A 26638-nucleotide genomic window follows, 5' to 3' on the forward strand; every position below is an offset into this window, starting at 1 on the left:
ACTCTGTTTCTGAGGCTGTGACTCCCGTGCTAAGCCCAGGCTACAGTAGCTCAGAGTGAGGTACTGAGAATGCCTGCAAACACAGTCAGGCATCTGTTTGCTGAGCCTGCTGACTGAGCACCAGCCCTCTGCGAGCCCCTCCCTTGCCTGTGTCTGTAATGGGAGCCAGCATTCGCCTACGCTCTTTGTCCCTTCCTTTCCTCACCATGTGGTCTTGATCACATCATGTGCACTCTTTGGCCCACGGTTCCCTGAGGAATTGGACTAGATGGTCCCAGCACAGAGAAATGGCTCAGTTGATAAAGCTTGCCCTGTAGGTATGAGGACTTAAGTTTCAGTCCCCAATACCCATGTAAAAAAGCAGAGTACCAAGGTGCACACCTGTATTTCCAGTGGCCAAGCTGGAGGCAGGAGCATCTCTGGGCTTGCTGGCTCATCAGTGTAGCCTAATGGATGAGCTCCGTGTTCCGTGAATGCCATGCACACGTATATATGCACATGTGCCCGAACACTAAACATGCACTGGCATGGGAGCACACATGCAGGAACATGCACGTGAACACATACACATGCTCACAGGAACCAGACGACCTCAGGGTTTCCCTTCTCAGCTGTAGCATGTGTTACATGCTACATCAGCAGTGAGGTGTTGAGTATTGGTTCCCATTCCTTGAAGTCACGCCTGCAGTGACTGGGAAAAAATCCCATGAAGCCATACACACCTTGGAAGAGGGAAGTTGGAGGAGACTGAGCCTTGAGCCTTCTTATCAGTAAGTGAGGATGCTTTAAGGAAAGGCAGTGAGTGGAATGCAGGTTCGTAGGTGGGTCCTGTGGAGGCTCCGACGGGTGGCATGGCTCTGAGTCTGCAGATCAGCACCCTTGGCTCTGCTTCTTAAGTTTCATTAAAATCAAGTCTCAGGCTGTAGCTGAGGCTCAGGAGTAGAGCACTTGCTTAACATGTGCGAAGCCCTGGGTTTAGGGTTTAGTCCCAATACAACCCACCAATACACGCACGCACGCACGCACGCACACATGCATACATGCATGCACACACTTGATCTCTACGGCCTCTGTGCCTCTGAATGCCCAAGTGAGAGCACCTAGCACATTTCCTAGCTGCCTGCTCAGACCAGGTCATTATTGACCATGCATTACTGCTTTGAAGTGAATCAGTTGATGAAAGTGAGGCAGGATTGGGCCTTCTGGGCTCAGGCCAGGTGTGGGGAGGCCTGAGTTCACTGTGTTGACTGTTTACAATGAGCTATGGTGGGAGCTAGAACCCAGGATAGCCCAGGGCTGAAAAAAGAGCCTGGCACTGCAGGCATGACTTCAAGGAATGGGAACCAATACTCAACACCTCACTGCTGATGTCAGGGTGTGTGTGTGTATGTGTCAGTGTCTGCGGGTATATCTGTGTGTGTGTGTGTGAGTGTTGTCGGGTGTATCTCTGTGTGTGTCAGTGTCTGCAGGTGTATCTGTGTGTATGTCAGTGTCTGCAGGTGTATCTGTGTGTGTCAGTGTCTGAGGGTGTATCTGTGTGTGTGTCGGTGTCTGCAGGTGTATCTGTGTGTGTGTGTGTGTGTGTGTGTTTATCAGTGCCTGTGTGTCTGCATATGTGTATGTGTTCTTAATGCACCATGCTATTCTCTAGTGGGTACCAGCCAGTGTCCTGAAGTTTAGCTTAGTTCTGATACTATATACTTGGAGTGAGCATCAAATTCCACAGGATGAGGGCTCAGCCCCACAGGGTTGCCCACCCTCCACCCCCTACATCTACACCCTGTGCCAGCTGCTAATCTCAGTTGCTTCTTGACTAAGCAGCTATATAAGTCTTGGGTTCTCACCGCTTCTTCTCGGGGTTCAAATACTCTCCTCTCTCCTAGGGTAGCTCACAGAACTGAGCCAAACATTTCATTTGCTATTGTCAATTTGTTGCAAAGCATATTTTAAAAAATTATAAGCTAGGTGTGGTAGCACATGTCTTCAGTCTCAGCACTCAGGAAGTTTAAGGCCAGCCTGGTCTACATAGTGAATTCCAGGCCAACCAGAGCTATACAGTGAACCCTTGTCTCAAGAAAATTTGTATACCTTTTCCTTACTCTCTCACTGTGTGTGTGTGTGTGTGTGTGTGTGTGTGTGTGTGTGTACACATACCATGGCACGGCTGTAGAGGTGTAGATGTCAAAGGATAACTTTGAAGAGTTAATTTTCTCCTTCCACCACATACATCCTGTGGCTTGGTGGTAAGTGCCTTTATCCACTGAGCTATCTCACTGGTCCACCAAGCGTATTTGAAAGGATTCAAGTGAGCAGCCAAATGAAGGACTAGAGAGAGTAATGGGGTTAGCTACCTGTCCATCACTGACCTGGCAGCTCTCAGGGCCTGCTTCTTTTGGGTCTCTATGGAGGCTTTATTAGATAAGCATGGCCATCGGTGATGAACCTTCCCCTGCGCTTCTCTCCCCTCCCAGACTCTGAAGTCAGGCATAGGGAGGTTGGGGGACAGACATCCAAACTTCCAACTCTTCGGTCACACAGGCTGAAGGCAGCTCCTTCAGCCACCAGTGCTCCTTTCTGGGTCTCTCTTAGTCTCTTATTTTCAGTCATCCCATTAATATACAAACAAAACAAACCCCAGAAATCCTCCACGCCTCAGAGGCTTCGGAGTCGTGTGCTAGGAAACCGATATATGTGTGTCTCATGGTGGCCCCAGACACCGTGCTCTGAAAGGCTGTCTCTGCCCTTCCTTTTAGCGGTGTCTTCTCTTTAGGTGAAAACAGAGTTGTAAATGGAGTATGACCGTCTTTGTCTTCTGAGTCTGAGACTGTCTCCAGCAGCTGTTGGCCATGTCGCTCATCTGAATCTTGAGACTTCGAGCTCCCCCATACCCATTTCCAATCTGGATTTCTGGATTTCCCTTTAGAGATAGTGTATAGAGTTATAACCGATTATGGTTGTCTCCATACTGTATATACCTTCTGGGCCACGAGCAGTTCCCACCTGCCATGGCGTGAGCTGTGTACTTGGAGTTGTTGTCACTACAAGCAATAAAACCCCATCCTCAGGGCAGACACAGAAAAGTGTTTGTCTCAAAAGTGAGAGGACCAGGGCCAGCAGCCGCATTGCACCGGCACGGACCAAGCTCGTCCAGCTCTCTGCCGCACTGTCTGTAGTGTGTGGTTGTGTTGTGTGAGGAGGGTATTCTCTTTGATCTGCTTCGTGTCCCCCTTGCTCAGATATGGGGTGACTCCTTCCCCACAGAGTGAGAGGCTGCAGAATGGAAAACTTCTTACCTTTTTTTTTTTTTAAAGATTTTTTTTTCTTCTCGGGAGATAAACTTTTTTTTAACGATGTATTTATTTTATGCATACCTGTACACTGTAGCTGTCCTCAGACACACCAGAAGGGGGCATTGGATAGCATTACAGATGGTTGTGAGCCACCATGTGGTTGCTGGGTTTTAAACTCGGGACCTCTGGAAGAGCAGTCAGTGCTCTTAACCGCTGAGCCATCTCTCCAGCCCCCCAGAATGGAAACTTTTAGTTGGGATTATTGTTTTCCTGGCAGAATTGGGGTTGAGTCAAGAGGAGGGAGGGGACGGCTTTGGGGTGAGTGCTGGGCTGTTTTCTAGGCTCTCACACTGGCAAGCGGCTCCAGAAGAAACTAGACTGTCAATTTGTAAACACTGTTGTGAGACTCGGTGTGGTAGCTCTCATCTACAACTGCAGCACTGAGGAAGCTGAGGCAGGAGGATTATCCTTTGAGGCAATAGTGGGCTACGTTAGTGGGAACCAGGTCAGTCTATGTACGTTACATGGTGAGACTACAGTTTTTTAATCTCATGATGTGCAGGTGTGTTCTACATAGTGTAGAAACAAGTTCCCCTAATTCTAAAAGCTGGAAGAAGTGGAGAATCCTTCAGAAAGGATTTAACATGTCAAAGCCAGGAAAACTTGCTCTTTACATAGGAGTAAACTGTAGAGGCTGAAAGGAAGGAAAGGGACCGAGAGGCGGGGAATGTAAAGCTGGAGGTAGGAATGTGAGCAGGGTACACATTACACAACCTTGGAGGTCAAGTCCATTTTGTTTACAAAGCAGTGGCCCAGCCAGGGTGAGGCCAGCAGCTGGATGGAATGTCCACAGAGTTGTGAATCTGTTAGACAGCAAGGGCAGGCTGCTGGGTACTCAGCTGAGAGCCCAGGTGAATTCAGTGATGGGCAGCAGGGCCAGGGGATGCTGGGTCCCCAGAGACAAGAGGCATGAAGTAACTAGCTAATAGTTATTTAATAGTTAATAAACATAGACACAGATAGCTGGCAATGTGTGGACTCGGATTTGGTTTGAGGGAAAGATCGTCCCTGCAAGGAGAAACATCCTGTAACATTTCTGTCTGCGAGGATAATTGTGCCCATGGCAGCAGCTGCTTCTACCCACTGAGTACTTCCTGACTACCAAGTATAGTCATGCACTGCGTAAAATGCAGTAGTCAATAGTGGACCTCAGGTTCCTCAGTGGTCCCCTGAGATGATATTGTCTAGTGGCACATAACTCACTTAGGCTAAATACACACTGTGATGTGCATACGATGGTACTGTCTAACGGTGCACTGCTCAGCATGGGTCTCCTTCCTTACGTGATGGGCAAGTGAGTGGACTGTGCCCAGTACTGTGCCTGAATTGTGGTACTTGATTCCAGGAACAGCCCTGTGGTAGAGAAGGCGGTGTTTTCCCTGTTTACAGAACTCCCCCCAAGAGCACCCAGCTAGAGAAGGATGAGTCACTGGTGTGACCTTCCGTCTTAGTCTGTTTCAGCTGCTATAGGACGACACAGTAGAGCAGGTTATATAGGAATGTATATAGGAATGCATATAGGAATGCTCCTCCACATTCTGCATCTGAAAGTAAGAGGTGGCAGCTGCTGGGGAGAGATGCCATCAGCTTCCAAGATGGCGCCCTGTGACTGTGTTCTGTAGTGGAAGGGTAGAAGGACCTAGTGAGTTCCCTCCAGCCTTTTCCCAGGGTGCTAATCCCTCTGCCCGATGGTCCATCCGAGCAGCCCTGAAAGCCACACCTCTTAGTCACTGCCACACCAGGCTTTAAGTTGCAAACCTTGAGAGTCTCTCACATTCATCTCAAGTTTGGGGGAAGACTCACATTCCAGCCCTCTGACTTGTCCACACTCGGAATCTCTGGTTTCTAGTGAGCTATAGAAATCAAGGTTGGAGCTGCCTGGGTTTGGAGGTTTAAGAGGATTCAGCGGACCTGTGCAGACACCCTCCCTCCAGCCACCTGGCAGGACGGTTGAGCTGGTGAATGGGTTACAAGAGTCATCAAGAGAAAGTCAGACTTCTCCATGCGAGTGACAGTGTTGTCCCTGCAAATGAGACTGGAAGGGGGCAGTTTCCTTCCTATCCTCCCGGTCTCCCCATTAAAACCATCCCCCCCCCCACCTCTCCACATCGATTTGGGTCTCCAGACAAGCACGTTACACAGTCTTGGTTGACATTTCCAGGCAGGGCTCAGCCAGGTGTGGAGTAGGGGCTGCTTTGAGGTTGTCAGATTAGAGGCTATTCCCAGCAAAGGGGACGTGTGTCAGGGAAGGCAGGACTGGAGTCCTCTAACTCCGGAGAGCCCTGAGCACCAGTGGAGGTTAAGTGGCTTGGAATTACAGGATCTTACAGTTAGAAAGGCTCTTGCACATCACCTTGCCCCACTGCCCAAGGTCATGCAGCTAATTAGTATAATGGAATGTGCCTCGAATCCTACTGCCGTGCCCATTCTCAAACCTTGAGAGCCGCTCACATTCATCTCAAGTTCATGAAAAGGCCACACGCTGTACTATTTGAGCAAGAGCTAGGTGCTCGGAATAAAATCGTCTTTGCTGCTGTCCTCTGGGGCTCTCGCAGAAATGAGATGTTGATCCTATGAAGCAATCTTACGAACCAAAAAAAAAAAAAAAAAAAAAAAAACTTTCAAGGAAAAAAAGTTGTGTCCCCTGAGCCAGCCAGGCTGAGCTAAAGGGAGATGGGTTGCCTTGTAGTCTGAGCCGGAAGTCAGGAGGGACTTGTGAGTGACGCCAGCCATTGGTTAAAATTCTCCTGACAGAAGTGGTCCCCTTGTTCTCCCTTTGATGGGTTCGTGCTCTCAAAAATAAAGTGCGGCGGTGAACATCACACCTAGCTCTTCCCTTTGCTTTTCAGTCCTCTATCAAGAAATAACCAAGAACAGTTTTATGATGAGCTGCAGCAGCTTGGCCACATGTGCACAGGAACCAGCTTCCTCAGAAAGCCTCCAGCTGATCTGGTGGGCTGCCGCAGACTTTACTTTGGGGCCCATCCCCTTACCAAAGCTGTCAGGGTGTCCTTGGCTCATATCTGCTCTCGCTATACCTGGGGGTGCTCTGAGATCTTCAGGAAGCCACCGCACACAGCCCTGCTACTCCTCTCACCTCAAATGTTGCAGCTACAAGGGGGATGCAGGAGTCACAGGACCCTCTCAGTACACATCTCATTACTCAGGCCAGATGGGGTCTTTATTGACATCTGGGGGTGAGTATAGGATGTAAAAGAGGAGAAGAGAAAAAAAAGCAACGGGTTAGTGAGGGAGGAAATCTTTCCAGGCCTCTGTGGTAGCGCAGAGACCTTACATTCCAGCACTTGGGAGGTTAAATCAGGAGGAATCCAAGTTCAAGGCCAGCCTGAGCAATATAGGGAGATTCATCCCAGAACAAAACAAAACCAGAAAGCAAACAGAAGAGAGTTGAAATCAAGGTTTCTGGAAACACTGAGAAGAACTTAGGGGCCCTGGTTACTTCTGCCTGTGTAGCCTTCTCTTCTCCGGCTCCGGCCTCAGCTGTGTCGCCTTCTTCTCTCGGGCTCCACACAGCTGTTTCCCCAAGACTGGACTCATGCCTGGGGGCTATATCTTTTCCATTAACTTTCATCCCTGATCATCCAATGACTGAGCCTCACCATGCCCCCAGTATTTCTTTAACATGTCTCCAGCCCTGCGAACACCCGCTCTTAACATGGAATACACTGGAGGCGCAGACTCTTGGCAAACTGTAACATGTAGTCACCCTAAATATAAAGCATACATTCTTTAAACTTGTGTTCTTATCTTTATGGTCCTCTGACTGGTGATGCTATCTTTCCATTGAAGATGTGGTTTTCTCTCAGATACATTGGTTAAAGGATAAGGAGCCTTTTTAAAAGGAACTGTGGTGCAGGTGTAGAAAATGTGCAGCTGTAGTAGGGATTGAGACAGGGCCGTACGATGTGGGGAGCTTGAGAAACTGTCCACCGTAGTCCTCCACCGTAGTCCTCCTGCTGAATCATCACCCTGCCTCCTGCAGCAGCTGAGGAACCTCTTCCACTCCCGCCTCTGCTGCTGCTGCTGAACTGCAGAGTACAGGGTGAGCTGTGGGCTCTGCAGGAATCCAGCTTCTGTGTTGGCTTGACTGACTTGAGGGGAGCCCAGGACCCCACCCATGAAAGCTGATTTCCCTCTCAGCATAGTTGGTCCGCTCTTGAGCAAGCCCTGCTGCCGACCCTGCCGGCTCCCATGCCTTCTTTATGTTCAGTTACTACTTAGCCGCCCGCCGGGAGCTACCACCTTGTCTGGCTTCATGCGGCCTTGTCATGGGTCTGGCCTTTCCAACCCGAGAGCCTTCCTGAGGCTTCGCTGCCTGTCTTTCACTGGGCAAGCCCTACAGGAAGCCTGACTGCAGTGGCTGACTCCATCTGAGTCCCTCCTTGGCATTTTGCATCTATCCGTCTCCCTGTCCCGTGAAGTTTGGAGCATAGAGCACACAGCACCAGCCTGAGCGGTGCCTGTGAGGTCCTAGCTCTGCAACCAGCAAGCTGTGGGCCTTCTCTGGGTCCCTGACATCTCCATGTCAAACTTAGCAGTCACTAATGAGAGTGGATGGCAGTGGACTGGCTGTCTTAGGCTTTGCAGTACGAGCTTATAGAAGATTTCATGTTATTTCTATACTGTTCTTGTTTCCTACCAAAATAGAAAGTACAGAACAGAATTTCTGGGCTGGAGAGATGGATTAGTGGTTAAGAGCACCGACTGCCCTTCTAAAGGTCCTGAGTTCAAATCCCAGCAACCACATGGTGGCTCACAACCATCTGTAATGAGATCTGACACCCTCTTCTGGTGCAACTGAAGACATATAATAATAAATAAATCTTTAAAAAATGCCAATGTGTGTAAAATTAAAAGAATTTCCCCAGTTCTCAGCTCCTCCTTAGCCTATAATTGCAGACCAGTAAAGTACTATAATGCTTAGCTGCAGTTCCTAAGGTACAGACTCCAAACCCTCAGCTACTTTTTTTCTGCAGCAGACACATGCACATATTTATATGGTTTCAGCTACTGAAACTGTTGCTGTGTGTTCTAACGACTTTTTTCTTGCTGCCTTGTTAGAATCCTAACAACAGTGCTATTTTTAATCTCCCCAGCAGGGGGCAGACTTCATCCAGGAATGGCTGTGTGATTCTCTATCTCATCCAGATGACAGAGCTTATGCACAGACGGGACTGGGATGCGGGTTTTCATCTCTCAACATGATACGTGATGATGAACTATTCTTACACAAACTACATAGGATGCAGTGTGACCTAGAGCCACACAGTGACAAAATTTGGATGCTAGGGAATTCTTACTTATCTTTAAAAGAAGTGACGAAGGATAATACTAATCTTTTTGGACACTAAACACACAGATGACTGGAGCTAGGCCCTGAGGGATGGAAGATAGGCACTTGCTCTTTCAGAAGAGACTTGAGTGAGAAATCTGTTGGCTTTTCTCAGGAATTTTAGGTGTGTGTGTCGGGAGAGCTTAGAGCAGAGACTCAAATGTTCCATTCATTACCTGGTCCTGAGTGGACGGTGCAGTCATGTTTACAATGGCAACCTCGCCTTCCCTTCGCTCTCCATCATGAAGGTCCATTTGGAAGACTGTATGCATTAAAATGTGGAGCCTTGGTTTGGAAGATTGTATGCATTAAAATGTGGAGCCTTGGGCTGGTGAGATGGCTCAGTGGGTAAGAGCACCCGACTGCTCTTCCGAAGGTCCAGAGTTCAAATCCCAGCAACCACATGGTGGCTCACAACCATCTGTAACAAGATCTGACTCCCTCTTCTGGAGTGTCTGAAGACAGCTACAGTGTACTTAAATATAATGAATAAATAAATCTAAAAAAAAAAAAATGTGGAGCCTTGGTTTGGGGATCAGGGAGAAAGGGCCTCCCTTCACTCAGGCCTGGCTGAAAGTCGCCTCTGAGCTTTCAGAGGTGATGGGGAGGTGAATTTTTGTTTGGGTATTTTATTTTATTTCATCTTATTTTATTTTTGGAGTTTCACTATGTCTGGCCTTGAACTCATATGAAGACCAAGGCCTCAAACTCATAGAAATCCACCTGCCTCTGCTTCTTGAGTGCTGGAATTAAAGGTGTATACCACCATGCCCAGCAAGCAGTTCTGAGGTTTCTGTCAGGCATTTTTAACCATGAGGCTAGGACACTTGTAGGAAAATAGCATTTTGATTGCTTCCTTTCACAGGAGGACACGTTGGTAAACTGCAAGGAGCTGTAGCCATTATGGCTCTCTAATTCTCTTCTATGAACTTGGTCCCTGCTGCTGAATCTCATGGTTTTTGCACAGACCCATGTGATGTTAGAGTCTTCTCATCTGCAGCGGGGTATAGTTTTCCTCGTGTGCCCAACTCTTCACTCTGCTTCCTAGATTAGACACAGTGGGTTTTGGGAATGTACAGGAGGTCTGGGGTCCATTTGGCTTCAAGGACACTTCCCCCCATTTATCCCAGCTATGTCCCCTGCTAAACTAGGTTAACGGTGTCTAATTAACCACCGAACATTGTCATGCTGCATAAAGATAGAGTCCCGGCTGTCCTCTGAGCCATGGTACTTTATCTCCATTTACATCTCCGCAGTGTTCCATTAGGCAGAGAGACTGTTTCCAGGAGGTCTGCATTAGGTCCTTGTCTGGTGGCAAAGGAGACCCAGGTTGCTTTGGGGGCCTCACCTTCAGCTGCTGGCAATGTCTGCAGGTTGCAGTCATAATCACTTACTGTCCCTCGTATGTGGTTCTTATTTTGATTGTTGTAGCCAACCCAAGCCCTTGATGTATCAGGCCATCAAGGACAGATAGCTGCAGGAGAGTTGGAGAAATGAATCAAGTACAATCAAGTAGGTAGACCCTCATCTGAAGAGTTACCCAGGGGTGATTTTTAACTCCATAGCACATTCTTTTCTATGGAGCCCCAGAATGAAAGCAGGAGAACCCACAGTCCTTGGGTTTCCTGTGGCTGCGGTCATGCAATGTGACACTGAGGTCATGCTTGTCCTCAGCCAGCCCAATAAGCAAAAAGGTAAGACCGGGGAAGAGAAGGTGACTTAGCCCAATAATACCCCCACCCCCACCTCCATCCCCACCGTATTACAGAGTGTGTAATAAACCACTGGACTGTGAGACTTGGCAAAGCTGAAGCCCTGCTATAAGTTCAAAGCAGGATTGTCTAATGGAAAGTATTAACTGGTTCCTAGCAGAGGGAGGGACATATCTGCCCAGGTAGAGCTGCTATTACTGTCTGTGTATCCTTGTCAGGCAGGGGTTAAGAGCTGAGCTTTGGCATTAGCTGTCTTGTCTTACATTCACACCTGCTGCTCTCCAGGTGGGCAGCAGAAAGCTGAGAACTTTATATCTCTGAGCCTCAGCTTCTTCAGTTGTGCAGTAGAGTGAATAAGAGTGATAAGGGATGGTTCTAGTGCATCGTGTGTGCTATATGTAATGCGGTGCCCAAGTTAAACATTGTTAGTGCCCAGTGTCTGGCAGCCCCAAAGGCAACTCTCAACTCTGCCGAGAACCGTGAGGCTTCATCAAGCTGAACAGGGCAGAGAGACACAGATATAAACACCAGGAGGGGACTGGACTTTAGAGGAAGGTGGTGGCATCAGGGCAGCAGATAGGCACTTGTGTCTGAGAGGCCAGCAGCTCCTGGCCCAGTGTTTTTGTGGTTTGCTAAGGGCCACTACAGATGGCCAGGATCTCTCCCTTTCCAGTTGCTGGCTGACCAGACATGCTTCCTCAGCACTGTCACCACGTCTGCAAGGTGGGAGCTGGGTGGCGTTATTCTTCTCGTCCACAGGCAAAGCTGTATTCTGCAGAATGGCCAAAGCAGGCAGCAAGTGATGGAGAGGCCTCTCACAAGAAACCTGCCACTTGATTAACTCTTCAAATGCTGTCTCAGCAAGCTCCGTGCTTTTATATTTTGCATATTGAGTGAGCACCTTTGATGGGTCTGCATTGCCTGGCCTGCCGTGGTGGTGAAGACTCTGAGTGAGTCTGCGGAGTGGGAGCTTTGCTCTGTGAGCTGTTTGGTCTCCCAGGCATTTCTTCTTTGTTAACACTTGTGGCGGAAGGCAGGTGTGTGGTTTGCTGCTTAGCAGCCATGCAGTCCAGCCTCGTATCTGGAATACAGCTGTGACTCTCGTAACCATTGCATAACTGTTTCTAGAAATTACTACCAGGGGGGAGTTGGTGGGATTGGCAGTTCTCCATTGAGAAAGTTTTGTGTGTGATTTTGTTGCCTCCTGTGGTTAAGAGCTGCCTGTTTGGAGGATTATCTGCAGCCTTGAGTTCTTTGTGTAGGCAGGGGCAGTACAAAGGACTGTGTGCACAGGAATCCAAACAGATGTGTGGGTGCCCTGGGGATGCTGGCTTGTCAGCTGAGGCAGTGTGTCTGCGACCTAGGGTGAAAATCAGAGAAGCAGTGCCTAGTGTCAAGCTCGTCGCTAACTCGCTTTGTCCAGCATGAGGCCCATGGCCTCAGTGCCCAGTAGCCTTGAGCGTCATTGGTTACTGAGGACACCTGCAGTGCCCTGTGGATGTCTTTGGAAAGTACTGACAACTGGTGTGTGTGTGGCACCGTGCTACCTAAGATGCCCTTGGGGATCAGACGGATGTAGTGATGTAGTGTATCTGGGAGGCAGTACTTTATATTGGCTCTCCGAAGGCACACCTATGTGCCTATTTGTCTTTCTATAGGGAAAGACACCATAGGCTGGAACCTACTTCCCACCCAGGCCGCCTTTACTCACACACTGATACCCACATAACTATAGGACTCATCCTACTGTCCCTTGGCTCCTCTAAGGAAACCAACGGCGCTGACTCAGAACTATTCCTGGCCTTGTAGGAGGGGTCTCAGGGTGGCAGAGTTCAGGCTTCTGTCTCAGAGGTTGTGTTGCTGCCAAGCTTTTTGTTAGTGCAGTAATCCAGAAAGATGAGCATTTGTTAAAAGAACCATCAGAGTGGCCCAAACCAAGCTCACCTGCACTCTAGAGCAGTGGTTGTAAGTGTTCCTGTCACTCGGACCCTTTAATATAGTTCCTCACATTGGGGTGACCCCCAACCATAAATAGAAAACTATTTCATTGCTACTTCAGCTCCCAATCACATAAAATATTAATGATAATATCATATAATGGCAGCAATAATAATACCACAGATAACAACAACCTGGGTTCCCCACCCCTACATCGGCTGATCCAGAAATGTCTCAGCCTTTGATCCCAGCACTTGGGGGGCAGAGGCAGGTGGGTCTCTGAGTTTAAGCCCAGCCTGGTCCTGGCACAGGACAGCCAGGGCTATACAGAGAAACCCTGTCTTGAAAAACCAAAAATCAAAACAAAAACATGGTATGGTCATGTATGGTTGTCACCCTGGCATGGGGCAGGGGTCCACAGATTGCTGGCCAGCTAGTCTAGCCAATCAGTGAGTACCAGGTTCAATGACAGAAATCCTGTTTCAAAAATAAGGTGGCAGAACGTGATGGTATGGACCTTTAAACCCAGTATTCAGGAGGCAGATGCAAGGCGAATGAATTCCTGTGAGGTTTAGGCCAGCCTGGTCTATGTAGAGAGTTACAGGCCAACTCTATGTTAAAGAGGGAGAAGGGGGTGGTGGTGAAGGGTGATCCAGGGATACACCTGATCCAATCTCTGCCTCTGCTGAATACATGCATAACTGAGTATGTACCTCTCCACCCCATCACAGAGATAAACACACACACACACACATATACACAGACACACATACACACAGAGAGAGATGTGGGGCAATGGACTATGCATAGACAGCCTAGTCTCCAGTTGAGCTGAGGTTGTGTACCCCGATGAAACCCAGTGGTGGTAATTCCCACCTACATGAGACAGAAGGCGTTCCCTCATGTCTCCTGGACCCCTGGCTCCTGACGAAGTTACTGCCCCCACAGCCTGCACAAGAGAAGCATGTGGCTAGTAGTCACGTAGACAAAGTCCCAAGCTTCTGACCTTTAGGCTAGACTCCTTCCAGTTACCTAGTAACTGCAAGATAACAAGCCCACTATAAGAGGGGCTGCTTGGCCCCACCTCGATCTCTCCCTCTTACTCTCTCTCTCTTACTCTCTAAGCTTTTACCTCTCTCTCTCTCTCTAAGCCTTCACCTTTCTTACTCTAACTCTCTTTCTCCCTTTCCCTTTCTCTCCTCTTGGCCATGGCCAGTCTCTCTCTCTCTACCTTCTCACTTTCCCCCTGCCTTTCTACAATAAAGCTCTAAAACCATAAAGTGTCTCTGTTCATCAAGGCCCACTGTGCTTGGAGGATGGGTTAGGCTTTCTTCTAGTGAGCCGCACCTAACCTCCCATCAGAAGGCCTTCCTACACTCCAGCCAAGGCCCGGACTAAGGACTCTCACCTGCGTGGGAACCTCTCTCCCTCTGCCCTCTTCCCATATCTCTGGGGCTGAGAGTGTCGCCCTGGGGCCCCTTTTCTGTTCTCAGCTCCTCTGCCGTATCCAGTGTGGGATGCCAGAGACTGAGAACCTGGTACCAGGGGCTGCCCCTTGTCCACCCCCTGCCATGTGGAGTCAGTGGCTTCATACAGGCAGATGGCCACCCAGGGCTGAGTGGAAAGCGTTTGGCAATCCTCCCACTCACCTGCCCAGAGCACAGAAACTCTGGCTGGACATGGGCTCTCTCCCTCCCCCGTCTTCCCCTACACCCAGAGATACATGCATACAGAGACACATATACAGAGGGACACACAGACACATATGCCCATGTACACAGAGAGAGACACACACACACAGGCACCACACACATACACATACACACAGACATACATGCAGATACACAAACACAGAGAGACTCAGAGACACGCACACACAGATACAGAGAGACACAGATACACATACACACAGAGAGACACACACAGAGGTGCACACATATGCATGCTAAGGCACACACACATGTGTGCAGACACACATACCCTTACAGTGGCATTTGGGATGTGTCCACTTGAGCCTCTCCCCAGACAATGCTTTTGTGTGTGAGACTCATAAGTTGTCTTAAATATTCTCTCTCTCTCTCTTTTTTTTCCAGATTGGGAAAGAAAGTTTCTGAAGAGATGGAAGAGTAAGTCCCCATGTTATTGTGTCTCCTGTAGTAAGCTTTGCCAGCAGTGTGGCCTTGGCTGTCACTGTCTCTCCAGCCTGTGTTGAGTACTGGGGAAGTGGATGGAGGCCTAGAGAGGCGGCTCAGTATTTACGAGCCGTTACAGAACACTTGGGTTGGGTTTCCAGCACCCACCTAGCAGCTCACGGTCGTCCTCAACTCCAGTTCTAGAGGCTCGAACTGACCTCCGTGGAAACCAGGCACACACGGTGCACATACACACATCCAGACACAATACTCACGCTCATAATAAAAGTCATAATTAAGTCTTCAAAGAGAAAAATCAGATGGTCTGGAACCTGGCCGTGGCCAGGGGTCTGTGTGGTAAATTAAGGGCGTGCTTCATGCTGCCTCCTCCCCTGAAGGTCAGAACCTGGCACTGGTGCCCATATCATAGCCTTACCTTTTCACATGGCCAGGAGCCAGGGCTCGAGCCCAAACTTTCCCCTGTGATAACCCAGGTGCGCAGAGGGAGTGACAGTCCACTGACGCTGCCCTTCTCCCAAGACCTACTGTTGAAAAATGATGTTAATTGAAATTAAGGGAAGAGGCTGTAGAGAAGATCTAGTGGCAGGTGTTCTCACACCCCCAGAGGCGGGGAGCATCCATGCCAGCCTGGGTGCTGCCCTTGGAAGTGCTGTGTTCCACAGCCAGTGCAGTCATGCACAGCAGACCCACTTGCCTGAAAAGGTTTAACCATGATTATTGAAGAAGGAGAATTTATATGTATTAACTGTTGTCTTAGGGTTTCTATTGCTGTGATGAAACACCATGACCAAAAGCAAGGGGGAAAGGGCTTATTTGGCTTACACTCCCACATCAAGGAAGGAAGTCAGGACAGGAACTCAAACAGGGCAGGAACTTGGAGACAGGAGCTGATGCAGAAGCCACGGAGGTATGCTTCTTACTGGCTTGCTCCTCATGGCTTGCTCAGCCTGCTTTCTTATAGAACCCAGGACCACCAGGCCAGGGAAGGAAGGCACCACCCACAATGAGCTGGGCCCTCCCCCATCAATCTCTGCTTAAGAAAATGCCCACAGCTGGATCTCATGGAGGCATCTTCTCAAATGAGGCTCCCTCTCAGCTGACTCCAGCTTGTGTCCAGTTGACATAAAAGTAGTCAGGACACTTTATTTACTAACTCTGTTTATTTATTGACTCTGGGTTGTCGTTTGAAACTCACTTTCTTTTCTCCTGTCCTGTTTCTCACTGACAGTCGCCGCCTCCGACAGCAGAACCTGATGGGGTCAGACGAAGAAGGTGAGTGACCTTAGAGGAAGTCAGGTGTGGGCAGGAGCCCTGGAAGCCCCCACACAGCAACTCACACCTCTGCCTCTCCACTGTGGCCACCTAAGCTCCCCTAAAGTTCATTTTCCTCTTCATCTCGGGAGGCCTCCATGCTCAGTGTGGGTATCTCAGAGACACTAATCTAAACAAGCTGCCTGAGTGGTTTTGTGACAGGCCGAAGTTGGACAGTTTGGCTGTGCTGCTGCTGCAGCCCCCCCCCCCCCCCCGAGGTCTGAAGAAGATGGTAGCCTCAGCTTAGAACTAGGAGATGGTAACGGTATCTGGCCAGTCTGGAACGGTGGGAGGAGTCTATGGCAAAGCGTGTGCTGCAAGTCATTTCTCCAGTAACTTCTGTCTCCAGTCACTCGTATATGTGTTTGTAATACCAGGAAACTTGGGTTTTACGTAAGAAAACATTAAATCCAGGAAACACAATTTCTAGAGCTTTTGAGCAGAAATTTCCAAATGGAAACAACAAGCAAACGGTGTGGCCCTTGATCCACTGGCGCTTGCCCTCTGGCCTGTGTCCAGGCTGTTAGCCACCCTGCCTGGACCACGCCTTCCCATGCCCCTCTAAGGGCTTCTGGAACTCTACTTTCCTCACATTTTCCCCCCTTGGAAAATGCTGCATTTCAAGGAGTAACTATAAAATGTCACAGTCCAACCTTTGCAAATGCTACACTTGCTGTGTGTGAATGTGTGGGACCAGAGACTGTACAGGTTGTCATCGGTTGTCACACTGCTGCAGCTTAGAGGGGCTCTACAGGCGATCTTGAACACATTAAGAAATTGAGGCTTAGAGATTACTACATAGTGTCGCAGGACTTGGAGAGACACCTGAGAATTGGCTCTTGTCCCTCTGTTGTCCACCAATGTCACCATCATTTACTGCTAAGCCTCCACCTTGTACCAGCCACCAAACAGGGGCTTCATATTTTCTAGTTTGCTAGTGATTTATTTATTTATTTATTTATTTATTTATTTATTTATTTGGAGACACGATTTCCATCATGTAGCTCAGGCTGGCCTTGAACTTGTGTTCCTCTGGCTTTATATTCTTACATGCTGGGATAGTAGGCCTATATATGTTCACATTTTACATACTGTATCAGGTAATTCTCAGGAACAATCAATATTCGGCAGGACTCTGTGTGTATGTGTATATCTTTGTGTGTGTACGTGCGTGTGCACATGCGTATGTCTGTGTGCTTGTACACATATATATTGTCATATAAAGGGGAGAGGCTGATACAGATGTCATTTCTTGATAGCTCTTCACCTTTATTTTTTAAAAGAAGTGAACCTGGAATGCATCAGTTTGACTCAGCTGGCCAGTGAGCTCAGGGGTCGGCCAGCCTGCCCTGCCCTGCCCTGCCGTGCATAGCTAGAGTTTTGGGTCTACACCTCCCTGCTTAGCTTTTTATCTGGGCTCCCCGGATCATCACTCATGTTGTTATGCTTGTGTTAGGGGCCTGTTCTTGACACCCGTCGCCCCATGCCAAAGGTTTTTCAATCAGCTGTATTGAGTCTGTTTAAGTACAGATAGCCTTAACTGTGTAAAGTAGACAGCCTGAGTCTGGCGGACAGTTATGTCCAGTGGGAGTCTGTTACGGTGAACATAGAGTCCCCATCATCATCTCAGCTCATCTCCACTCTGCCTCTGGCCTCAACAACTATTGGTGCTTTTTTTTTTTTCATGATAAAAGAATTTCATTTTCTAGAATAAATGAAAGCATATGTACACACATTTTATCCCAGTTTACATAAATAGAAGCATAAACGAGCCTGGCCTTTTTTAAAATCTCATTTTGAGTCCTACATTGGTGCAGGTTGTTGCATGTATTATTGGTATCTTCATTTTTATTGAGGAATGATATTCGATTATATGGATATACCACAGTGTATTACCCTGCTGATGAGAGGAGAGAACCTGGTCCAGCCGAGTCTCTCTGGGGCTGAGTGGGATGGCGAGTGTGTCACTGCCCAAAACAAACACACCAGAGCCAGGAGTCTGTCAAAGCAGGAACTCACTTTATTGTATCAGTCTTTTGTTTATATAGGGTTGAGGAAAGATGTGGGGATTTTTGGTGAGGTGAGATGATGTAGGGGGTGGGGAAGGGTGACAGAGGGTATGGGGTGACTCACATGGCCAAGAAAGTTATTCTACATCAGCGGTAGCTGGGCAAAGGCAGGTTTAAGCAGGTCGTGCTGAGTCACTCCAGTACTGAAGTGAGCAAGACAGGTCTCTAAACTCAAGCAAAGGCTCAGGCTTCCTCACTAGGTTTCAGTATCTCGCTGAATAAGGCCCAACACTGATGACACTTGAATTGTTCATTATCCCTGTTTTGAAGACAAGCAGACTTAAGTCAGAGAAGAGTAACCTTTCCCAAGGTCACACAACCAGTAAAAAAAAATGGTGGCAGCAGGATTTTGAGGCTGACCTTTGACCTCAGAGCTCTTATTTTCAGCCTTTATGACGAATATCTCAGGTATGCTGACATCTTCATAGACTGCTTACAGTGTTTGATGGGTGCTTGTCAAGTATCACCAAGGAAGGAGAGAAGAAAGAGACCCATTTTCAGATAATACCTCTAATATTTTCCCCTTCATAAACCTGGCATGTGAAACTTGTGGTTTTGAGAGAGTCCCCCCTCCCCCTGCCAAGCTCTGCCAGAGAGACACCTGCCTCCTCTCCCACATAAATCTGTTTTTCCACTCAGTTCTGCTTGCCTCCTTAATGGAAAATCAGTTCCTACATCACACTTCACACTCACACGGCTTAGTCCACTCCGTCGAATGCGGATGTTTAGACTCCATTATGCACTAAGAATCCTATGTTGCATATAGCTAGTTTCTAGAATTATCTTTGCCCAGAGAATTACTTGGTTGGCTAGGGAAGGCTGCTCCTGTGAACTTGGAGTATCCAGTGGGGCCCCAGGAATGATTCCTGTGACTCATTAATGGCCATAGAGTCAACCGTGACATTAAACAGCTTTTTGAACACCTCTAAGGAGACCCCCTGGCTCCCTTGATAAAACCACATCCAGGTCTTAGGGGAGCAAGGGATGTTATCACCTGGGAAGGGCTGATCACACCCAGCAGAGATGGGTCACAGGTGGGCGTCCCAAAGGAGAAGAACAGAGCCCAGATCAAGTCTCCCTCATTCTGTCTAGTCTCCTACCACCAGCCTTGGGGGTTAGGTTTATAGAGGAAAGTCTATAGGTTTCCATCCAGTGCCTGCCGGGGCCGGTGTAGCCCCAGGTTCTGGAGATGGTGGTAACTAAGGCAGTGCCGGTCTGTAAGAGTGTCTGATCCAGGAAGAAAACACTGTTGCTCCTTCCCTGCCTTTCAGTCGTGGGGCATGTTCAGGAGCCTTGTCTCACTAGCTACAGTGTCAGGGTCATCACAGGAAGAGTGCATGGCGTCTGGAGGGGGTGCGTGTGTGATTCTCTCCTCCAGTGCCTTCCGCTTCCAGGAAGTAGGACATAAAAACACAGGGGAAATGGACTTTTGATGATTCCAGAATAGAAACAGAGTGAGTGACATTTATAAAGGGCTTGGGCATTTGCCACTGAGCCAAAAGACACGACCTGGGACTGTTTGCAAGAACGTGGCTAGGCTGTGAGCTCAGATGGATGCAGAAGCCAGACAGAGAATCTAGGCACAGGAAACAGCCAGAGGAGAGGTGACAGAGAGCGTTGGAGCCTGGGATGAGCGCAGAGAGCACGGCTTGAAAGATTTCAAATTATACTCCAAAAGAAGACAGGCAGACTAAGGCTGTATTTCTAATTGTAAAATGCCCATAGCTCCTGTAAGGCTCAGTCCCCAGCATGAGAAAATTAAATATGAAATTAAGAATGACACTTTGAGGCGTGTGGTGCTTGTGCCCAGGGCCACATGTGTTCTAAGCGGCCTGTCTGTCACTGAGCTAGGCTCCCAGCCCCCAAGAAAGAATTCTAAAACATTGTGTAAGTAGAACATCTGCAAGTTGGAGTAGGTCTTTGGGAAGCCATTTGCAAATCCCTCACAAGACATGGGGTAGCTCTAACCTAAAGGAACTCAGACCCTTGTTGAGAAGCAAAACAGAAGATGAAAAAAAATTCGACAGGCATTGAGCATCTGTGGCAGACTGAGGGTGGCATGGCGGGGCGTGGTTACATGTAAGTGACTGGGTACTTAAGATGTGTGTGAGCTGAAAGCACTTTAGGAAGTAGGAAGAACTTGGACCAGGTCATGAAGGGTGAACAGGACTCCATTAGCTGGAATCGAAGAAAGGACCTGGTGTAAGGAAAGACTGCAAGTGGAGAATGGTTGGTGTCGCCAGTCAGGACCCTGGTTTGCAGAGCTAAGCAATTGTCCATTCCAACTACAGACTGCCTTTAGTGACATTCTGGAGATTAGCAGTCAGCTCTCTAAGCTAGGGTTCTAGCCTGAAGTACTTCACTATTCCTACACACAGTGCTTGGGCAAGTGGGAGGCTGTGATTATAGAAAACAGCGGGAGAGTAACAGCAGCCAGAGCCCTGTGTGGCCTTTGTGGACAGGGGGAAAGTCTCTGTTTAGATGAGCATCCTGATGAATAAGTTAGCATACCATGGAATGGGTTTCATTTGGGAATTTTACACATGTGTTGTATACTTTGCCCTCTTTTATGCCCGCTCCCTGTGATTCCCTGGTGCTCTTTTTCCCGCCAAATAGCGTTCCTGTCAGCTTTCTTGTCATTTGTTCTATTAGATCTTTCCCCCTCTTCCCTTAAGGTCTCCTCTTCCCCTTTTATATCACACACAAACAGGCACACACAGTAGATGCACATTTCAATCTAGAGTTTACATATAAGAGAATATTTGCAGTAGTCAACTATGCTTCTGGGTCTGGCCTGTCGCATTGCATGCTGGCCCTCAGTTGCTCCCTTTCCTCTGAAGGAGGACCATTCACCTTCCTTTCTGGGTGACTAATATTCCACTGTGTGTACCACATTTCTTCTTCCATCTGCTTGTGGACATCTAGGCCAGTTCTATTTCTTACTGATGGTGAGTAGGGCTGAAGAAGGCATGGGTCTCCATGGTACATCAACTTATGTCCTTCCAGTGTATTCCTGGGAGTGGTCCGGCTGAGTCATGGTAGCTCTGTTTGTAATTTTTGAAGAACCAGACTGACTCCCATAGTGGCTCCTCCCATTTCGCTTCCCTCTAGGAGTGCTGGTGTCCTCTCACCACAGCCTTGGCATTAGTTGTTACTGGTTTTCTTGATGGTGCTTATTCTGACTAGGGTGAGAGGGACTCTCAACGCAGTTCAGATGGCTAAGAATGTTGAACACTTTCTCAAATATTTATTTGTATTTCTTCTTTTTGAGAACTTCCTGTCCAATTCATTAACCCCTTTATCAGTTGGAGGTATTTGGTTTTAATGTTTGAAGTTCTCTATGTGTGTCACATTGGAATTCCTCATCTGATACATAGTTGCTAAAGATTTTCTTCTTCCTTTCTGTAGGCTCCCATTTTTTCTCTAGTGGTTATTTTGCTATGCTGGAAATTTTTAATTTCCTATTGCATCACATTTTTTGATTTGTAGATCATCTTTTAAAAAAAAAAAGATTATTTCTTTATTTTCTGTACATGATGCTCTATCTGCATACACACCTGCATACCAGAAGAGGGCATCGGATCCCATTACAGATGGTTGTGAGCCACCCTGTGGTTGCTGGGAATTGAGCTCAGGACCTCTGAAAGAGCAGTCAGTACTCTTAACCGCTGAGCCACCACCAATCATCCATTCTTAAAATCAAGTTTTTGGCTTGTTGTGAAGCCATCAGCTCTCTGTCACTGGAAGGCTGCCTGGCATTTGAAAAGGAGTGTCATGTCTGGAAAAGGATTGAGTTCAGTCTCTGAGAGCGATGAGAGCGATGCACGACAAGCCGCTCCCTGAATCATTGACTTGGCAACCACTTGTACAACACTCTGCTGAGCGATGCGTATGGCCGGGCTCCAGGGGATAACAATGAAAAAGATACTCACCGTCTTTGCCTTCAAGGTAGCTTACAGTCTAGCAAGGGGCCGGAACACAAGACATTATCACACAACTGAATAAGTAGGAACGCACTATGACTCAGTCCCTTGGAGGAAGAGTGTAAGTGCTGTAGGGGGAATGGAGACCTAACTTGAACTGGGTGACAGAACGGAAGGGCAGTCTGCAGAAGTGACTCCAAGCCTCAGCTGATGGTAGAGCAGAAGTTAGTTGCCAGAAGGGCAGTGGGGTTAGGAAATAAGAGAAGGGGAGGACCGGTAGAAAGATGTATCCCTCCTAACCTCTTCTAGCCCTTCTAGTCCCTGTCAGCCCTAAAGCCCACCCAGCAGTAGAAGGTATGACTGTGAGGCAGTAAAGAACACTGAGAGGTGGTATAGGGACGGAGAAAAGAAAGTCTTTAACTTCAGTAAGAGTGTTCAGGGACGCTGGGGAGAAGCCTCAATTGACAAAGGGCTCTCCATGCAAGCATGGACTTGGGTTTTATCAGCACTCACGTGAAAACCCTGGGCACGGGTGTGTGCCTACAGCCTGACACTGGGGAAGTAGAAACAGGAGGATCCCCGGGGTGCTTGCCACCCAGTGTCACCAAACCGGAAGCTTCAGTTTCAGTGAGAGACCCTGTCTCAACAGACAACGGTAGTGAGCAATGAGGAAAACACCCCGTGTCTCCAGCCTCAACAAGTAAGCACACAGGTGGAAGTGCAAGCACACACATGCGCATATGCGAGGAATATTCAGGCTAAAACCTTCTCTGGATATACATCTGAACATGGACTCTACTTTCAAGTCATTTATGTCAAACCAAAATGCAAGTTAGAAAACCATCCATGAGCCTCCCTAACCTAACCTTTAAGGATGGGAAGTCCCTGAAAAACAGGAGCTCGATAAAAGAAGCCACTGTGTTAGAGCATCGCCCTCCTGCATCCTGCAGGACCATATCTGGCACTGTGACTCCCTCTCGTAGCAGCCCCAGGCTGTGGGTGCCCCTCAGCCCCGCTGGGGAGAGCTGTCTCTTTCACATCCTGAGGTCCAGTTTTGACAGAAGTGAAATGCCTTAGACCTAGGAATAATAAATCCTTCTGGCCAACCAAAAAGTGTTTAATTCCTAAAGGACAAGCTGAGTCGAGCCACTTCTAGCCAGGGGCGACTGGGGACTTAATTCTTCAAGTGTAGCAATCTGGATGATCTGAGAGCTTTGAGTTTAAGGGTAATTGCTCAATTTTCTATCCATGTCAACAGGGAAAATAGGTAAAAGTGGCTGAACACAGCTACGCAATGAGGTTGGAAGGAGATGTGGGTGAGTGCTGTCAGCGGAATTGGAAATGCGCTATCTCTAGAGGGCTATCTCTGAGCCGACCCCTGACTCTTGCTCCCCCATCATCTTCCCTGGGCTTTTCAGCCTCTCTTTTGGGTGCTGTCTCATTCTTGCTTAACCCTTCCACCACATCCTGCATCCCTTCTGCAAACAGCAGAGTCACTTGGAGCCTGAAGAACTTGAACGAAGAAAAGGAAAAAGTGGAAAGATTTCTTTAAGAACAGGTAAGATGGCTGGGTGTGGTGGCGCACGCCTTTAATCACAGCACTTGGGAGGCAGAGGCAGGTGGATTTCTGAGTTCAAATTCCAGCCTGGTCTACAGAGCGAGTTCCAGGACAGCCAGGGCTACACAGAGAAACCCTGTCTCGAAAGAGAGAGAGAGAGAGAGAGAGAGAGAGAGAGAGAGAGAGAGAGAGAGAGAGAGAGAGAGAGAGAGAGAGAAACAGATAAGATGTAGCCTCTCTTCTTCCCATGCTCAGCGAGAGCAGTTTTCGTGTGTCGCCTGCCTTGCTGAAGCTTCATGCAGCTTGTGGCATTTCCTAGCTGCCTCCTAAGCCTGCTTGCTTTTGCTTTGTGTTCATAATTTTAGTTAAGCAATAGTAATTGCCACTGGTTAGTAGTCCATTCTGTCACCGTTCCCACCTTCCCTGTCTCAGCAGGTAACAGCAGGTAACTGCAGCCAGTGCAGAGGTGGTGAGCCAAGAACGGGCTGCCCTCCCTTTGCTCTGTGCCTTACTTTGTTCACAGGATATCAGGTAAGAATGTTGAAACAGAACCCAATCCCACAGGAAGGAGCATTGATAATACAGCTTGTGTCCACCATGGTGCTAACTGCCTCACCTGTGGAGGCACTGTGTGCGCTCACCAAGGTGCACTTCAGCCTCTCCCGGAGGAGGAAGTGAGAGCTTTGCAGTATATAACTCACCTAGAAGAGACCTAGTAAATAAGCTGGCACCGGCAAACGAGCAACCAGCTCCTCCAGAGGACGAAAACCAGGCAGGAAGGGCAGTGCCTGCCAGGTTCTGTGTGCCAGGTTGGGACAGTACTGGCAGAGCTGGGACAGTTGGGCACACCCTCATGGCAGATTCAGACCCACTGTGTAGGCGCCTAGCTGCAACGATGGCGAAGGCACAGCTAAAGCAGTTTGTGGGAAGTGCTGGGTCCTGGGTGCTTGGTAGCCTTGTTTCCAGTGTTACTTACGGTGGTGACCTCATTGACATTTGTGTTTGACAGCCTGGTTTTAATCAGTGTATTGATATATACTGGTTTTCTACTTGACAAACAAGACCCACAATCACCCTAGAGGCAGGCAGGCATGGCTGTGAGACCCTCTAGATGAGAAGAATTGTGGCAGGAAGACCTACCCACCCTCCCTGCTGGACTGCGTAAAAAGGAGACAGCTAGAGGAGCAGCGGCAGCCATTTCTCTCTGCCTTCCTAACTGTGGAGGCAAAGCGAGCAGCCACCTCGGGCCCTGCTGAGCAGCCACCTCAGGATCCGGCTGGCTCAGCTCCTTGTCACCAGGAACAGTACCCTCAGATTGTGAGCCAAGATAAATCCTTTTCTGAGTTGCTTCTTGTTGCGTGTCTTGTCACAGCAACAGGGAAAGTAGCTACACTGTCATCTTTCCCTTACTATAATGAAATATCTGAGATCATGAGCTTAGGAAGAGAAAAGGTTTGTTGGGGTTCATGATTTTGGACATCCAGTCTAAGATGAGCCCCATAGCTTTGGGCCCCTGGAGGGGGTTCTGCATAGCAATGGCAAGAAGCACACAGTAGACTCCTGTTGCTGCAACTGTCAAAGCCCAGAAAGATAGAGACAGACAGAGACAGAGGCAGACAGACAGACTGACAGAAAGTTCTGTGTCTGAGTGGTATCCTGAAGTTTCAGGTCACACCAAATGTATTACCCACTTCTGAGTCACCATGACCATAATATAAGCTGGAATTTATTTTGGCTCACAGTTTTGGAGGGTCTCAGTCCATCATGGAGGAGAGACATGATGAGGCAGTTAAGGTCACAGTGGTAGAAGTATGTGCGGGTGTGGTGGTGGCTTTTTACATCATGGTGTACCAATGATGATATAATTTGCAAAGACCTGTCACCAATGACCTACTTCTTCCAGATGAGCAATACCTCCTCAAGGCCCCATAGATTCATAGTAACACTGCCAGCTGGAGAGTGGTATTCATAGCTAGCTGGGAACCTGTGGGGACACTTCTCATTCAAACCCTAATAGACTCGCCAGAGTTGCTGTCATCACATCTCTGAACGAAGCACAGTCAATAGCCACTTTCTCTTGGGTTGCAGTCTTTGTTCACGTGAACAGGTTACTGGCATGTCCCCATCTGAAGGGGCAGAATGAGAGTGAAAGCTTTGTACCATGTATGCATTGCATTCATGGGATTCAGAGTGGGTCACCCAACATTCAGCTGACGAGGGAGGGTATATGTTCTCAGCTCCTGGTTTATTCCTCATGAGGACAGAAGGTAGACTCTAAGTAGGATAGAATTACCTCTGATGTAGTTCTTTCTCTAAGGCTGTCCACATGTGGATGAGTGGTGGTTCCACTCTCAGAGCCAGATGCAGTCCTTCTTCCACAATTGTGAAGGGAGTGGGCAGCTGTGGCACACAGAGTAGAAGAGCCCTTCTGGGTAGCCAGCTCCTCTCAGGGACAGCAGCCCCTACACAGAGGCTCTAAGCTCCTTGTGTGTATGTGACCAGGAGAAAGAGGCTCACTGTCCTAGGACCTTTTTCAAATGATGGGAATTGTGTAAACAAAAAGCCCAGTGTTCTCTACAGCAAAGAGAACCCTGGCTCCAGAGCTGCACCCAAAGCCCAGCAGGCTATGGTCTTGGATGGTGGTGATTGCCCATACACCCTCCTTAGATGGTTGGTTGCTCCTGTGACAACCTGCCTGCCTGGTATTGCCTAGGAGAAATGGAAAGGGTGAGGTGTGTCTGTGTGTCTAAGGTTAGACGTGGGATATCACCTCGCCCTTGCTTGGAAAGTTTTTTTTTTTTCCCTCCCTTCTGACACAAATGGACATTTGTAAGAACAAATAAGTCCTGAGCCAGCCAAACCTCCAGGTGGCCAAAATCTGGGGAGGAAGTAAAAGGCGATCTTCCCCCGACCCCAACCCTTGCACGAGGTGAATCTAACCAAGTGGTGGATCTTTCTTCCTAGTGTTAGCCTCCCCAGCTTTCTGAAACTCCATTGCCAGTCACCGGCCATGGGGACGATACACACCCGCTGGAGGACAGTTTGATTCCTGAGTCCGTAAGTGTGGTTGACGGACTAGGTTTACCTAAAAGACCCTTTAAGAGAAAGCTCTTGAAGGATGATTACAGATTTGAGACGCCATCATTTAAAAGTGCCCGAGGCAAACTCTTTTGAAAATTGCAGCAGCTGAGGGGACAGAGAGAGAACCACACAGCCCTTGATTGTTGCGTTGTTCCCTCCGGACCCGTGCTCCCCTCCCCCTCCGTTTCTC

At 48.4% G+C, this 26638-nt stretch overlaps 1 protein-coding gene across 1 annotated transcript in view; it reads left to right on the top strand.

Moving 5' to 3' along the window:
• Positions 1–26638, top strand: part of Ift43 (intraflagellar transport 43) — a 79683-nt gene that overhangs the window by 42573 nt on the left and 10472 nt on the right. Inside the window, exons 4-5 of the mRNA XM_021179388.2 lie at positions 14447–14479; positions 15735–15778. Coding sequence (XP_021035047.1) covers positions 14447–14479; positions 15735–15778 — 77 coding nt within the window. The remainder of the gene's footprint in view (positions 1–14446; positions 14480–15734; positions 15779–26638) is intronic.

This window comes from Mus caroli, unplaced genomic scaffold (genome assembly GCF_978045245.1).
Source record: "Mus caroli unplaced genomic scaffold, Mus_caroli_1 scaffold_14, whole genome shotgun sequence".
Taxonomy (NCBI): Eukaryota; Metazoa; Chordata; class Mammalia; order Rodentia; family Muridae; genus Mus; species Mus caroli.